The following is a 16,253-nucleotide window of genomic DNA, read 5'->3' on the forward strand; positions in this document are numbered from 1 at the left end:
AAAACATTAAATACATCAATTAATATTGAAAAGACACTTTTTAAATTGAGGGTAAAAATAATTCAAACAATGGATATGCTTTAAAAGTCGTAATATTTTCTTATAAACCAGACAAAAAAATCGCCCATTCATTAATGAATTATAAATTACAAAACTGTTACGTTTGCAGCCTAGAATTTTGAGGGTGATAATTTCCAAAAAATATTTATGCACTAGCACTCTAAAGTGGTGGTGCCAGAGTTTATGTGGCCACTGTTTCTAGAAACTTGCGAGGGTTTCGTCTATAAAGGGAAAAGGATATGGCAAGCAGACTAACAAGCCTAAGAGCAAAACTGTTACTCCAAGAGCAACATATTTATCATCAGGATCAGTTATTTCTTCGGATAGAGGAGCAATTGGACCTCTTTGCAAGAAAAATATAAGAGCTACCCAGTAGAAAGCTACATCATTGAGCAGTGATGAGAGTCCAAGCAACACAATTGAAAATCCTGTGAAGCGACTTGAAGCCTGTGAAATAGACTTAAGTTAGAATCTTCGCATCAAAGGAAATAAAGGAAGGCAATGATATAAATGGAGAGGTTCAATGAAAAAATTGTAGACTTACAAATGTGTATTTATACAACCAAATACGTAGTGAAGAGGGATTCCAGTTGATTAAATTATCTCTAATTGTATTATTTATTTATGAAACTGCCAAACCAAGTTTCACTTGTAAATGATTACTTATACTTATTAAATGTGATAGCCAAATGATTAAATTCAAATGATGAAAACACTTTAGTTTAAGTCGAATTAATCAAAAGTCTCGGTTCAACCCTACTAGAAAAATCGTAGGTCAAACCAGAGGATTAAGACCAAAATGAAAAACTTAGAAAATGTGATACCTTTCTACCCCATATGGCAAAAGAAATTCTCCCTCCATCGAGCTCTCCGGCAGGAATACTGTTGATGGCATTGATAAGGAGTCCTGCCCAAGCCCAAATCACAAGAGGGTTGACAGAAATTGGAGCTCCTTCCTTCAGAACGTTACCAAGAAGCAGCTTTGCTAAAACATTAAAGAAAAAATTACATGTTTATTTTCTAAATTAATAAAGCAGCACATGAAAAAAATCAGTGGCATATCATGGAAAAAGGAGTTTCCTGAATTGAATCAGATTGGTGGTAGAAAAATAATCTAATCTCATCCTATTAGCAATATAATTTTAAGTTTGACCTAATCCAAATCAATTTAGATTAATCTAAAACAATTCAGATGATATAAGTTTTTAGTTTTTGTTTGTTTTATAATTTTTAGGAATCACTTAACAAAATTAATTTAATATATCAAACTAATGAAAGATAACTAACAGTGTCACAGCTAGTATTCCTAAATTACAAATTAACCTAGTTGCTTATGTAATTTTGTTTTGTGGTTTTGTTAATGACATCGTATCTTTTTTTACAATAAAAAATGACATCTTATCAAATATAAATAGTACGCAATTTTATGATGAAAACCCACAAATGAATGCAAGCTTAAAATTTATCTAAATTTCTGTACGCTTATCTGAAACGTATAGATTACCAATGCCGCCAGCAAGAAATGATTCGTGAAACACAGAAGCATCAACAACAACACCAATACCGTCACTTGGAGGTATAACAAAACCTAGAAGTAGAAGCACGAGACCAACTGTAAAGCCAGCTATTGGTCCAGCAGCTGCAACTTTGAGCAAATCTTCACGATTAGATACTATGCTTCTTATCCTTGTAATGGAACCAAAAGAGCCTATCTGCCACCAAATTAGGCATCAAAAATTCTGTTATAGTATGTTAGTAACACGTCAGAAATTGAACATATGAACAACGGAAAAATATTGGCCAATACTAAAAGTGTACATATCACCAAATTGAGTCAAATTGAATCTTGATAGCCATCATGAAGAAAAAAAAAAGAGAGTATAATTCCATCCCTAAAGTATCCCTCCAAACACAAACATTAATTGACTACGCTAGAAGAATTTGAATGATTGTCATTTCCGGGAGACCCATGATATTCGTGCAGTTCAGAAGTTGAGATTTCAGTTTGATGGAAAGCAACACAAGCAATTCCCAGATGACAATATACTTAAATATATTTTTGGTATAAAGATAAATCATCAGTAATATTGTGAAAGAAGCACAAATATGGATTACTTATCAGTTGACATGCATCAACAACGGAAAAAGAAGTTAAACAAATGAATTAAAGTTCTACTCAAATATGCATCGTCTGAATAGTTTACATGATACATACTATATGGAAAGCATGATGCACTGGATTAATGTTATGTCAGTAAGTTGAAGAAATATAATAAATTTATAAAAAAAACATGCACACAATTGATATTAGAAGATCAATATTTCTATTATACAACCTGCCAACTAGGAACAAAGTACGGGACCCCAAGCTTAACTCCAGTGTTTTGGGCAACTAGGAAGTGACCAAGTTCATGTACCCCCAGAATAAGTGCAGTAACAAGGGCTCCAGGTAGGCCATCCTTTAACAAGTTCAGATTATCAACAGTTGATCTGGAACATCAATAATAATATTTTGGTGAAACCTCAAAATGCATCTGATATGAAACAATACTAAGCAACCAGAGTAAGTTCCGACAGGTTGTAAGATTTATTCCTATGAAAGGTGGACCAGAATTCATTTGTAATAGCTAAAGCATTTACTGAGAACATCCTATTAAATAAACTTACGGACTAGAAGATCAATATTTTTGTACCCGAACAAGGTATTTGTGACAACTGTCCTCAACACGACAACATGTTACTTGAAGGAAGGAGTGCATGAAGCTAGATCAGTACAGAAAACAAAATTTCATGACAATTTTGTAGGGCAATACACTTCACCTAAGAGATAATGGAGTATGAAGTGACAAGAAAAATGCTCACAATAAATCGGATTGTAAAGTGGGAACATTGCGAAGTAGTAATGTAAACACTGTGACCAGTCCAAAAGATCCAGCAGCAAACCACTCAGGTACAGCTACAATGATAAGTAATAGCATAAGTACAAACCATGAGCATTACTATATTTTAAAAATAAAAAGAACACTATGATCTACAATTTTGAAGTTGTTACCAGTTGTCTCCGGTTGTAAGGTAGTTCTTGGAACGACCACTGCCACCGGCTTATCGTCCTCAGGATTGACTAGAAGGAAAAGCCTGTATGTATCTCCAAATTTATCCTACAATAAAATTCATGCAGAAATCTAGTTCGGACATTATTTTAACAAGGAGTGACTCACAAATACAATAAAGAAACGAAACGGAAATATGACATACTTGCAATCTCTTTGATATTTTATCATAACTTTTAGAAGCTTTCCCTCGCAGATTTCCCTTGAACAACACTCCACCCTGGCAGAAACCCAATCTTCATGCAACAAGACCTTTGCATATATGCAAAAAGAAATAGAGGAAAGATAGGCACACACCTCATAAGGATCTTGGCTTGTTACAAAAAAAGTATCAAAGCCAAACACTTGATTTTTAAGGATATCGATTGTTTCCTTCGGAAGTTTTATTACATCACCCAGTTGCTGAAGCTGTTTGGAACATGAAGGACACAAGAGGAGTGAAAAAAGGAGAATGCTTCAACCAAAGTAGGAAACACTGAACATAAAATATAATCACCTTCACACCTGGCAGAGGTGATCCACTGGTAACTTCTATGTTATCTGTATTCTGTTTTAATCACACAAGTCCAAAAAACAATAGATCAGAAAACTAGGACACAGTGCACCTTACACAAAGGGACACACATTTCCTCTTCCTTTTTTAATTTTTCTGTTCATGGTGGAAAAGATTGTAATTATGGAAAATGATGATTAGAAGATGAAATTATCATTATCAATCAGACTATCAATTGGATGACTTAAATACTAAGTTGTACGCAATAAATACCCAACTAACAAAATTAGGTCCTGTTTTAAGGATTTAGTTTAGACAAATAACAAAGACATGGACTTGTTAAGTTAGGGAACATGGCTATGAACCTCTTCAATATGAAACCAGGAACCTGCTCTTTCTACTTATTGTTGTCATAAAAGTGACAAGTGCAAAAGCACCAAAAGAAATACATTTAATTGCAACTCAAAAGGGAACCCACTTAATTACATTATGAGTAAATAAGAAAGTGTTAGGAAGCCTCTTGCACACTAAGGGAACACACTAAAAGAAAGTGATGGGGCACACAAGAAGAATTTATGCTGATTGACACTCCAACAAAGAATTCATCATCTCAAATAAGATTACAAGTTCATAGAAAATTAGAAATCCACTCCAAGATGTGTACCACCACACAAACTCTTGTACATAAGTATTTCAAGGAATAATAAACACCGACTAACAAGAGACACTCTTCCAATAAAAGATCACTCATACATGCTCATTTTTGTTTAAAATTTAGATTATTTAACTATTCACAAGACCCTTTTATATACTGGTGGGCCGTGACCATTATAGCCAATGAATAAGTGGCATTATTTACTTTTCATATTTTCAAAACCTTCGAAAAATTCAAACATCTTCTTCCAAAGATGGATGAGGGAATCACTCGCTTGAATTTATGTTTGTCAATTTGAAGAGTCAAAATAATAACTCCAAAAACAGCAATTTATTATACATCAGATCACTCACTTGAATTTATGTTTGTAAATTTGAATTGGTTTTCTTAACAATTCTTCACTCGATTAAAATATTAAGCTTTTACATCATCCGAAAATTTTACTTCCTTTTCAACTTTGATGCCTTCATTTCAACATCCATTTTGTTACCATTTCCTGTCTTGAAATGGCCAAACACTCCATTAGTAATATCGCTCGATCTGAGCAACTGTGTATTGGGGAAGTAAAACCAATCACCCATTCTAGTTTAGCAATCACCTCAGTTGATGCTAAATACAAATCATCTTTAATAGTTCTGACCACATTTGTTTGAGAGTTGGTTTCATCCTTTTACGTCTTTCTTAATTTCTTCAAGTCTTTCTTCGATTGCGTAATGGCACTTTTTCCCACAATAGCAACATTCTACATCGCTCATATCATGCTATAAACGAGATTGTGATTTTGATCTTTCTCTCGGTCCACCTTGTCTCTTTAACTGACTCTTCCATCGCTCAAACTCTTCCACAATTAATATACAATCTTAATCATCACTATTCTCATTTATCATCATTCTCGTAAAATTGCATCGTTCAACTTCAATGTGCAGCACCTCGTTCAACTTCAATGTGCAGCACCTCGTTCAACTTAAAATTGCAGCACCTTGTCTAAACTAGAGGTTTGTAAGACCTTGGCTCGTTGAATGTATTAATGTAGTCATGGAGATTTCCTCCCATCTCCATATAAAATTGGTATAACTCCATCTTCAAACATAAATGCTCTCAAGCTTCTCTTACAATGCCTTCGGTACTATCTTCTTCAACTCCGTGTATTTGATCATGGGAGGTACAACTAAATGAATCTTATACACGATCTTCTATTGGATTCTACTCAAATAAATTGCACTCATTGTATTTGATTAAGACAATCGGATATCTTGAATGATACTCTTCCTAATTGTAAAATTTACTTCCCATAGAATAATCGGATCTCATACTTTGATACCTCTGTTGGGGAAAATCACTCAAACAAAGGATTAATTATGGAAACACCCACAAATCACGCCACAAAGAAAGTGTAGAGCAGACAAAAACCACTCCAAGTTGTGATGCCCTACAAACTCAAGTACCCAACTCAAGAGTTAAAAGAAATTATAAACAATAAATCACTATAGACACTTTCGCTGTAGGTGATCACCCACACTTGATTGCTTGACTCGGTCTCTTAGATGTGGACGCTTAACTCTACAGAGAACCCCTCTTTATAGTGGCGAGGTGTGGCATTTTCCAACAATGAGTAAGTGGACATTAACAACTAACATTTTTAAAACGTTTAAAAAATTTCATCTCCTTCTTCCAAAGACCAACGAGAGCTTCTCAATAGTCAAAATAATACTTCCAACAACGTAGCAATTTATTATGCTTTGAAATCACTCACTTAATTTTTTTCCCATGAGTAATTGTGCTTTTGGAAGTGCTTCCATAAGTTACAAAAGAGAAAGAATGAAACAATAATAAGCAAACTTTGTTGACATAGCTATTCCTTACCAAATTGAATATAACATATAATAAGTCAAACATTACCTGCACATCAGTTTGATCCGTATTTTCATCACTAAACTTGTTTAGTTGTTCTGCATCTACAGTCGGAGGGTTACTTTGCTCAAAGGAATCCTCCAAAGATTGTGTTTCTCCATTTTTATGTGCTTCTTTCTCCTAGGTAAGTTTAAAATTGTATTATTGTCAAGGAAAAAGAAGGGAAAAAAAGGTCAACATGTAGAGCTGACAACCATTCTTTCTATAATGTGTGAATGTGATGGGGTGCATGTAAAAGAATATACACACGTACATTGATAATTATCACAGTCACACTAAAAATATGTTGCTATTTGGTTTTTCATAAACACCCAAATACATCCTAAATAACAAGTTATGCCTTCTTGGGCACCACTTGATAATAAGCAACTAAGCAAGTGATTGAACTTACAATTCTGATTTTTTAACTCCCTTTCTCTCTCATCATTTTTACACCTCCTCCCCCTTCGTATCTCTCTTCTTTTCCCATTACATCATCTACCACTCCTCTCAATTCATTTCTCTTCCATTTCTATCTTTCTTTTGCGCATTACTCAAACACCCCTCATCCAAATAGTAACTCTGTTATTCACACTGTACCAAAATGCCACATCATAATGAATCCAATTATCGTAGTCAAAAAATAGAATCAACTGAAAGTACCTCCTCGTTATCACCGTTAGGCTCAGACACATCATAACGCTGTTTTAATCGTAAGTGTATAAAAGTTCAACAGCGAATGCAAAACCGAAGTTGATTAAAACAGAGACAGTAGCAAACTGAAAGTACCTCCTCGTTATCACCGTTAGGCTCAGACATACTACAAGCAATCCTTCTTCTCCCGGTTGATCTTAATCAGTTCAAAACCGTATCAACATTGGAAGCAAAATTCAGTATGAATAACATAAACAGAATCGATTTCCTCAATAACGGAAAGAAAGTCGTACCTTGCATTACGAATCCACTTAAAAGAAGTGAAACGGTTGGAAGGTTGAAAAGGAAGGTCGAATTGAAAGCAAGAAGTGCAGCGTGAGAGAGGAAGGACGAAGTTAGCGGGAAAAGTAGAAGGTGATGGTAGTGAGAGAATCATAGTTGGGAATTGGAGAAAACAATGCGTCTAAGTTGAATGAAACCCTAACGCCATGAAAATGGAAGAGAAGTGAACAAGTAGCGGTAGAAAGGAAGCGACGCGAGGCAAGGAGAACCAATTATCCGCTATTTTTCTTTTTTTTTTGTTATAATTAAAATTAAAATAAAATACCCGCGCAAAGATATTTTGATCAGGTTTTGTAGGACAAATGGAGAGTGGCGAAGTTGTGAAGGCCAATAAGGATTTGACACTTAATAAGTGGATTAAGGAACTTAGATTTAGATTCTTTTTTTTCCTACGGAAGATTCGTTTCTTTTTATTTGGATACTTTATGAGTCTAACGATACTACATTATCTATATAAATTAGTCTGGTAAAATGACATTATAGAAAACATTACATTGATAATTATATTTTATTTTCTCATTATATCCTCTCCATTTCAAATAATAACTCATTCTAATAAAACATATTTGTCATAAATTATAAGATGTTTTATAATACTAATAAACCATTAATGTTTCTTTTACTGTTATATCTTTTATTTATTACTTTACTTTTTAAAAAATCTTTTAATTTAGGTTTCTCATACCAATACCATTAAAGAAAGACATTACAATTTGTTTTTTTAGAAAATGCTAATAAACGTCTTTCAGACATTTGTTAAACATGTAAAGATATAAATGTAAAAAAAGTATATTTATGATTGTGTATTTAATTTTTTTAAACTTAATTTATTTTTTTCAATACAAAAATTCTCTTTTTATATTTTTTTTACAAATGTCTTATTTATTAGTTATTAGTTATTAGTTATTACTATCTCAAACAAATGAAGTAATTACTATTAGTTATAGTATGTATCTATATAAAAATTACAATATTAAAATATGTTTGCTTTACATTTTTATCATTTTTAGTTAGTAATTTTTTAAATTTTATCATCAATTTTATTATTGAACATATAAAAAATAATATAATAAATTTTTATATAATTTTATGATAAAAATTTAAAAAAATTTAATTATATTTAATTTCAAGAATGATAAAAAAGAATTATTTTAATTTTCTCAGGTTTAGTTTTTCTCTTCTTTGGACTATTTAGAAATATTATTTTATTCATAATAAAGATCTATCCTAACATCATAGTGAGCAAAGCTCTACCAAGTTTCAAAGGAGAGTTCATATTCGGGCAAAATAGACAAGTTAGATACAAAATTCGCTAATAAATATAATTTATTTTCAAGTGAACATATTATTTTCTTTTTCAGCGTAGCAATGGTTCCTATCATGAAAACATTGGTTTCATATCATTCAACTTAACTATAATATCTTTTATAAGCATTCGATGAGCAGGAAATTCTTCAATTTCTTTTGTATTATTTCCTTAAGTATAAAATGTTGTATTAATTTATAGTCAAAATCCTTTTGTAAATCATCTATGATCCGTTTTTCTTTATCATATTCAAATCATTGTTTGTGCACGTGTATTCATTCATTCCATTATCCATAAGTCAGGTAAGTTTTTGGCAGAATCGTTTCATCATGAAAATGATGAACTTGAACGTCAACCAAACCATCCTTCCTTGAACTTGTGTTTTTATATTTAAACTTTTATAATTTATCCAATATATCTCAAACTTAAACATTCATTTCTCCAATGTTCTTCTTGATGATGACATTGTAGCCCACTTGGAAGACTTTGGTTAGATAGGCTCATTCATGGAGCCACAGAACATTCAAGTAAAGATCAAGTTAGTTCCTCCACAATTAAGGGAACTATAGGATATGTTCCTCCTGGTAAAGTTTTTTCTATCTCTTACTAGTTAGTTACTACCTTTCATATCAATGCTAAAAATGATAATTTATTATTGTTTAAATTAGATAGAAATTACAAAGTGTACTGATTCAATTTCACTACTCTTTTTAGCTATGACACTCATTTTTTAGCCTCAATTATGGCTTTAGTCCCATTCAAATTCATTCTATTAAAAATGCCTTGTTTATAATCAGTATGTGTACCTTTTGTTCAATTTTTCCTAAATAGTTGTTGTTGTTGGTTGAAAAGAGTATGGAGCAGGTGGTCCAGTATCACCACAAGGAGATATCTAAAGCTTTGATATCCTTCTATTGGAGATGCTTACTGGAAAGAGACCAACAGATAACACGTTTTGTGACAGTCTGAGTCTACATAAATTATGTAAAATGGAAATTGCAGAAGGAATCCTAGAGATAGTGGATCAACGCATGCTTATGCCATTTGTTGAAGATCAAACAGCGGTTGTGGAAAACAAGATTAGGAAGTGTTGGGTGATGTTTGCTAGAATTGGCGTTGCATGTTCTTAAGCATTTAGTGCTCGTCGAATGCCCATAAAAGATGTTATAGTTAAGTTGAATGATATCAAACCAAAGCTTCCATGATAGGTACCATTGCTACAATGATAACAAAATAAGTATGATCACATGAAAGCTTGAAAAGTCTTGTGTCCATATTTTGTGTTACTTTGAATTACAATTTTTACGTATTAGGATAACAATGTGTTTGTTGTTAGTTGCATTAAATGCATGATATTGTTTTAAAATGTTGTTAGTTATTGTGCAGGGATTTGTTTGCAAATTTTGGTTTAATTTGGTTGGTGAAATTCTAAATGAACTTGGCGCTTGTTTGACATTAACAGAGCTTGCATTGAAGAGAAACTTCTTCCATATATATACCAATGTTTTTGGGCTCCTCTTTAAGGTCCTTTGAAATCGGAGACCTTTCAAGCAATAACTTCTTTAGCATAATCCGTCGTAAACTAGAAGATCTAAAATCATTGAATACTTTAAACTTGTTTTTTAACAATCACTATGGTGAGGCTCCCATAAGAGGTGTCTTTAGCAATATCACTACAATTTCCCTGGCTAGGAACAATTATCTTTATGGGGGATTACCTTAATTGAAACTGCCTACATGCTCTAGGTTGCTCTCCAAGAAACACATGAGATCTCTTTAAAATGTTGTCTATATTTGTGGGGAGAGGATTGTCTCCCATTATTTTTTCTCATGTGGAATCTAAGCCCTCCATTTAAAAGGTGAGAGTGTGTGTGTTTAACAATAAAAAGGCCAAAGAGGAGAGAAAGAGCATTTATAGAGATTATGCACTACAGCAGTGTGTTTTATGAGTAAGATGATGAGAGACAAATGATGAAAGAGAAATTATAAGATGAGGATGAAAAAGGGAAAAGATGAATGAGGATGAAAAAGGGAAAAGATGAGAGAGATAAATTGCAGCAAAGAGTGCAGCAGAGGATCCGGATTCTATTCGGACATCAAAGATGTTATGACAGAATTACATGCAATTAATCAGAAGTTGTCCCACTAGACACCATTGTTGTGACAAGAAAATAGCTCTGCATTCAATCACCTGGAGACTTTCAACAAATTGTTTGGTATATTTTTTTGTTTTGACAAAGGAATTGTTCGGTATCTACTATCCATAAATAGTTTTTCCGCACATAAGTGTTGTTTACACCACTTCAATTCCTAAATTATATATTTTATAATGATCCCTAAAGAAATTATGTATTCTGCAAAATTGATTTTGAAGGTAACGAAATGACCCCAACTACCAATAAAGACAGGTCACATGAAAAATTATATGAATAAGTACTTCATTGGCCCTAGCCTCAAGTATAATTCACAATATATATGAGAGGATGTGTTTGGCCCAAGTGTGACAGCAGGCATCACATCATTATCTCATGCATCTTCAAGTTCAAGGGAACCAAACAAAACAATAATATAATAAGTTGATGATGAAACTTTCACATCAAGGCCATAAGATAGGAATGCTTGCAATTTATGAGTGCCAGGAAACAAAATTTAAGATTAAGGAATGAAGACAGTTTCTAATTCAGACCAGAACCAGACTATATAATATCTATAAACAAGTGTTTCCTTTTAGTAGTAAAACTACTCATCAGCTTTAAACTTTTAAATTTCCAATGAAGAAACTTGCACTGTCTCAAATCTACCACTCTTGGAGGAAACTCTAAGATTGCAACTTACAGAGCATTTGGATAAATATAAGTCATTTCTAGAATGATAAGCTCCATAAAGCAATTTCTATAAGGTATTGGAAGACATGCCATTAAGTATTTTGATAAACTCTTTCAAAACATATTTCAATCGGTACTAGTTACTAGGACTTGTTTAGATTTCCTTATTTAAGCTTATCTACTAATATTAGCATTTATGAGACTGTTTGAAAGAGCTTATGAAAGCATTTTGACATATTCAAAGTTGTTTTCATCTTATTTCTATAAGCTCTCCAAAATAACTTATGAGAAAATAGTTTGACTTTCTTTTGTCTTCTGTTATAGAAATAACTTATGAATAAGTCCTTATTCTATATGTGCTTGATTAAGATGTCTATTCAAACAGAACCTTAATATAGTTTAATTCCAAAAGCATTCTAAATTGAAAAGATCATTCAAGTTTTTTGTGTGCCTGTATTCAAAATGGTAGAAACTCACACACACAACTGCGAAGTCTCATGTTCGAACTCGGAACATGATGTTGAACCTAACAATATCTATATTTGTCTTAAGTTATGACTTAAAAACAAAATAATTCAAGTTTAATAAACCCTAAAATAAAATCAAAACACAAAAGCAAGAGTTTACAATTTGAGAATTCAAACTATATAGTAACAATTCAAGTACATAAACAGAGTTTCTTCACAAGAACAAACACAATCTAAATCTAATATAACAATATACACAACCACAAAAAGAAGAAAAAAAAAATACCTAAACAAGGCGCGTGAATCTCACAAAACAACATAGCGCGTGAACGGAAATCAATCACCGTTTAGCGTTATCATAATCAACGATCTCAGAATCAGTAACAGATCTAGAATGCTGAACAATAGAACGGCCAATTGAGTTAATCCAATCCTCCTTCTCCTTATCGGAATCAGCAATGAAGTACATCGTATCGGCGCGTGTGGAAAGTTCAAACGCGTAAGGTTTATGGAGAACATCTTCGGCGCCTTTAACGGTGAGACAAGTAGCGACGGGGATAACGCCACGTGGCTTAGAAACGCGATTAATAGTTGATTCTTTGAACCAGAAGAGTTTCCCTTGTTTGAGTACGAACCAACGTCGCCGCCATGTTTTGATATATTCGCCTTGCTTCATTAACCAACCGGTTCGTTCGGGGTTCGACCAGAATTCAACGCCGTCGTAGTCGTTTTGGTTTTCCGTTAAACCGGTTGCCGCGCGCCAGAGGCTCGCCATGAGATTTGACGGAAACTGTAAACGGAATCAGAATTCGCAACTGACTTTATGCTCTATCAAGAAAACGACTCACAACACATTGCCTTGCTGGATTCGAAGTTGACAACACACTAACAAACTTAATATCACAGACACCTCAAGATTATTGTATATTTCAATGAGATATATTAAAATTAACTCATTTGATATAATTTTATAAAATATTAATTTTAATGAATGATGTTGATATATTAAATAAATGTCAAATTTTATAAATATTATTATGAGATAAAAAAATTGTGAGAAATTTTATATTTCTTTCGTTTACAATAAAAATTATTTTAACAAAAAAAAATTGAATGTAATTTTTAAATCTTAATGTAATATTAATTATTATTATTATTTTTAACTATACGACTATTACTATTATGTATACATTATTAAAGTATTAATTTTACTTTATATTTATAATAAAAGAAAACACATTAATAAATAAGAAGAAGAATTTAATAAAATAAATATATTTTTTTAATTATATATATCTTAATAAATATGTAAAAAAATTAAAATTATTATACCATGAATGCATAATTGTTAGACATAACATTTGATTATATCATCGTTATCTATTTATTTTAATTACATGATCATCGTTATTTAAAAAGTCAAATAAATAATTAGTTGTGATATTTTGACTAAAAACGTATAAAAGTTTAATTCATTTACGATTGCACCGAAGTTCTATGTTATATAGTTGATATTGATAAAAAAGAAAATTGTGTCATACATCGGTAAATTTCTATAATTATTAGTTATCGAGATATCAAAATTTATGATATTTAATAAAATTATTTAAGATATTAATTATAATACAATTTTTTTAATTAAATAATCTATAGTAGTTAGATTTTCACACCATAAATGTAAAAAATGGATAATCTCATATGCAAATTCAAGCATTTGTATATGGATGACCTTTAAACTACTAATTAAGTCATATTTACGAAACAATTGTAATTTTCACTTTAATAATATAAATACCAAATTATAATTTAGACAATCAACTTATCTTTAGAATATTATCAATTTAATAATTGTAGATTCAAATCATAACATGTGATAGGGAGTTAAGAGACAAATGCAAAAACAAAAAAGAAAATTAAACTAAATTAAATTAAATTTAATGTGTTTTGGTGAAAATTGATTTTGTGAATTTAAATTTTGTTCAAAATTATGAAATTAAAAATAAGTTATTTTGAATATATTTAATAATATTTTTAAACCTAGCTAAAATTCAATTTTAACTTGAAGCAAAAAATCTAAATCTTACCTTCATGTTACTAGAGCCCAAATTTAACAACATTCAAACATAGTAAAAAAGGTTATTGAATCGATTTTTATAAATGAAATGAAATTAAGAAACCAAATTGAACAAAAATCTTCCTCTAAGATGGAAAACTCTTATCATTCGTTAATGGACTTCATATATTTGACAATGACATCACTTTGCATCTTTGACCTTATAGCTTTTTTTGTTTCTATTTATAGGAATGTTGGGTGATTCTTGATTTAAAACTCGGAGTGGAACTCGTTGCCTCAAAGCTTGTGAGTATGATCTGAAAAATAAATCACAACTTAATTTGAGCTATGAGTTGGACTCGTGAATCGTGATATAATCATGTTACAATTACAAAGTGTTTACTATGTTATATTAAATGTGATATAATCATGCTATGAGCTATGAATGGGAATGAAGAATGTGAAACAATTATTATTATTATTATAAGTAATTTGTATGCCAAATCATACTATGGGAAGGGAAAAAAAAACTTTAGGTTAATCATTTTCATAAATTTTCACGTTACCTTGGTTTCGACCGGCAGTGTTTGTAATTTTCTTTATCGTTGTCCCTACATTTTCGGTGAATCATCTGAAAAGAAAACAAAAGAAAAATCAAAGAACTTAAGTCTTTTTTCCTTAACTTCATAATAAGCACATATCAGTGAAACTTATTCCATATTGATTTAAAATATTTCATGTATATCCCTAAACTTAAAGAATTCAGAAAATCTTTATCCAATTTTTTTAAGATGTTGTTATATGAAGCTACTTCAAATATGTAGGTCATGGATCAACAGTATATAACTATGCATTGGTATATCAAGAGTAAAAAAAAATTATTATTATGAATTACAAAAAAAATGAAAATTTACCTCATAAGTAAAATATGACTCTGGACGAAAATACATATATTGCTTCTCTCTTCTGGTAGACCTAGTATAATTCTTAGAAATCTTGGGATTCCAACTCCATGGAGTGAGAAAAGAATTGTCTTTCTCAATAAAAGATATGAGTCTTGCATCAAGCCATATTGTTTTCTTAGTAGCATAATTAGCACGAGTAACAACCATATCAATGAATTTACTTTTCTCCATTAAATAATATTTGCACTTCTTGATTCTTTCCTTGGCTAAGACGGATGGAATTAATGGAACAAAGGAGCTTTTATTTATAACTATGTTGGCCCAATAAAGCATATCGTTAGTTAAAAAAATATGGTCTAAAGAGTATACCAAGAAACTATAAATAGAAAAATAAAAAAGGTATTTCAACTTCAAACTCATACTCATATACTCATATCAAATTTTTCTTCGGTTATCATTTGAGTTGTAAATTTATAAAATTTGTACCATATATTTATATAAATTTTAAATTGTGTTTTCTCTCTTCTCATAATCGATGTTCACATTCATTTATAGGATGTTATATATATATATATATATATATATATATATATATATATATATATATATATATATATATATATTATCAAAAATCAAACCACGTGTTCAAATAACACAATTGTAAGTTGAAAAAAATCTGAAAAGAAATGCTCTATATATATATAGTTAGGTGAGTTTTAGTATTTTACGGTTGACCACCTATATATATGGTCTACCATTGAGACAATACTTAAAAATCATTAGAAATTTTAACAATTTTCGAAGATATTCTTCATAAGTAATAATATCTCATCACCCTCAATGTCTTTAAGGATAAGACAATGATTTGATTGATGTCGATTTAATACGAAATATTTTTCCTTTCATCAAATTAGTATCATTTAAGTCATTTAGTAATTGAAATGAAGATGACTATCAATATCTAGTTCTAAGAAACGGCGAATTTAATTAGTTGTTGAAGTTTAAAACATTTTTTAAGTATTAGTCTACGGTGGATTTAGTCTATATTAGAATTTTTATATGTGGAGAATCATTCACTCTATAAATAATTGTTGTTTAAGTTACTTTATTTCATAATTTTTTGTGGATATTAAATTTCACAAATTCAACATCAAATTAATAGTTTTTTTTTAGTAGATCAAATATATAAAATAGTTGTTTCAAAATATATCTATAAAATAGTATTATCTTTTTTTTTTTTTGACTGAATATAAAATAATATTGTTGAACTTTAGTCCTCTTAATCCTAATTTTGACATAATTAACAAACATACAATGTTCATACATCATATGATAAATCTAACATTTTAACTGAGTAAGATTTCAGGAACAACAACTCAACCCTACATACTTGAGACAATAGCTTGGAACCCAAGAAATCAACAAAAGTTGGAATAGTTACTGAGCAAATCGATTAGGCAATCGATTTCGTAAAAGGGTTGTAAGGAAACATG

General features: G+C 30.9%; 2 protein-coding genes and 1 long non-coding RNA gene across 4 annotated transcripts; all 3 read right to left on the minus strand.

Annotated features, from left to right (window-relative positions):
- Window positions 1–76: 76 nt before the first annotated feature.
- LOC101500172 (probable zinc metalloprotease EGY2, chloroplastic) lies at window positions 77–7,466 on the minus strand. Of its 2 annotated transcripts, XM_012713102.3 has the most exons (13): window positions 7,156–7,466; window positions 6,998–7,058; window positions 6,872–6,910; window positions 6,218–6,349; window positions 3,667–3,717; window positions 3,468–3,578; window positions 3,316–3,390; window positions 3,113–3,218; window positions 2,923–3,016; window positions 2,397–2,550; window positions 1,565–1,772; window positions 885–1,045; window positions 77–507 (listed from the first exon to the last, which is right to left on the minus strand). In XM_012713102.3, the coding sequence occupies exons 1-13, from the start codon at window positions 7,296–7,298 to the stop codon at window positions 259–261; spliced, it is 1,584 nt and encodes a 527-aa protein (XP_012568556.1). In that variant the 5' UTR covers window positions 7,299–7,466; the 3' UTR covers window positions 77–258. The 2 variants fall into 2 exon arrangements, with proteins under 2 accessions (XP_012568556.1, XP_004490978.1); XM_004490921.4 differs by lacking the exon at window positions 6,872–6,910.
- A 4,443-nt stretch (window positions 7,467–11,909) lies between these two features.
- LOC101500490 (pleckstrin homology domain-containing protein 1) lies at window positions 11,910–12,702 on the minus strand. The gene has a single exon (XM_004490922.4). It carries the CDS (start codon window positions 12,575–12,577, stop codon window positions 12,143–12,145), a length of 435 nt encoding a protein of 144 aa, XP_004490979.1. The 5' UTR covers window positions 12,578–12,702; the 3' UTR covers window positions 11,910–12,142.
- Window positions 12,703–13,913: 1,211 nt separating this feature from the next.
- On the minus strand, window positions 13,914–15,069 carry LOC105851661 (uncharacterized). Its single transcript, XR_012161823.1, has 3 exons — window positions 14,770–15,069; window positions 14,422–14,486; window positions 13,914–14,172 (listed from the first exon to the last, which is right to left on the minus strand). It is a non-coding gene; the product is annotated as an uncharacterized lncRNA (long non-coding RNA).
- Window positions 15,070–16,253: the final 1,184 nt, after the last annotated feature.

The sequence above is a fragment of the Cicer arietinum genome, chromosome 2 (assembly GCF_000331145.2).
Source record: "Cicer arietinum cultivar CDC Frontier isolate Library 1 chromosome 2, Cicar.CDCFrontier_v2.0, whole genome shotgun sequence".
Lineage (NCBI taxonomy): Eukaryota > Viridiplantae > Streptophyta > Magnoliopsida > Fabales > Fabaceae > Cicer > Cicer arietinum.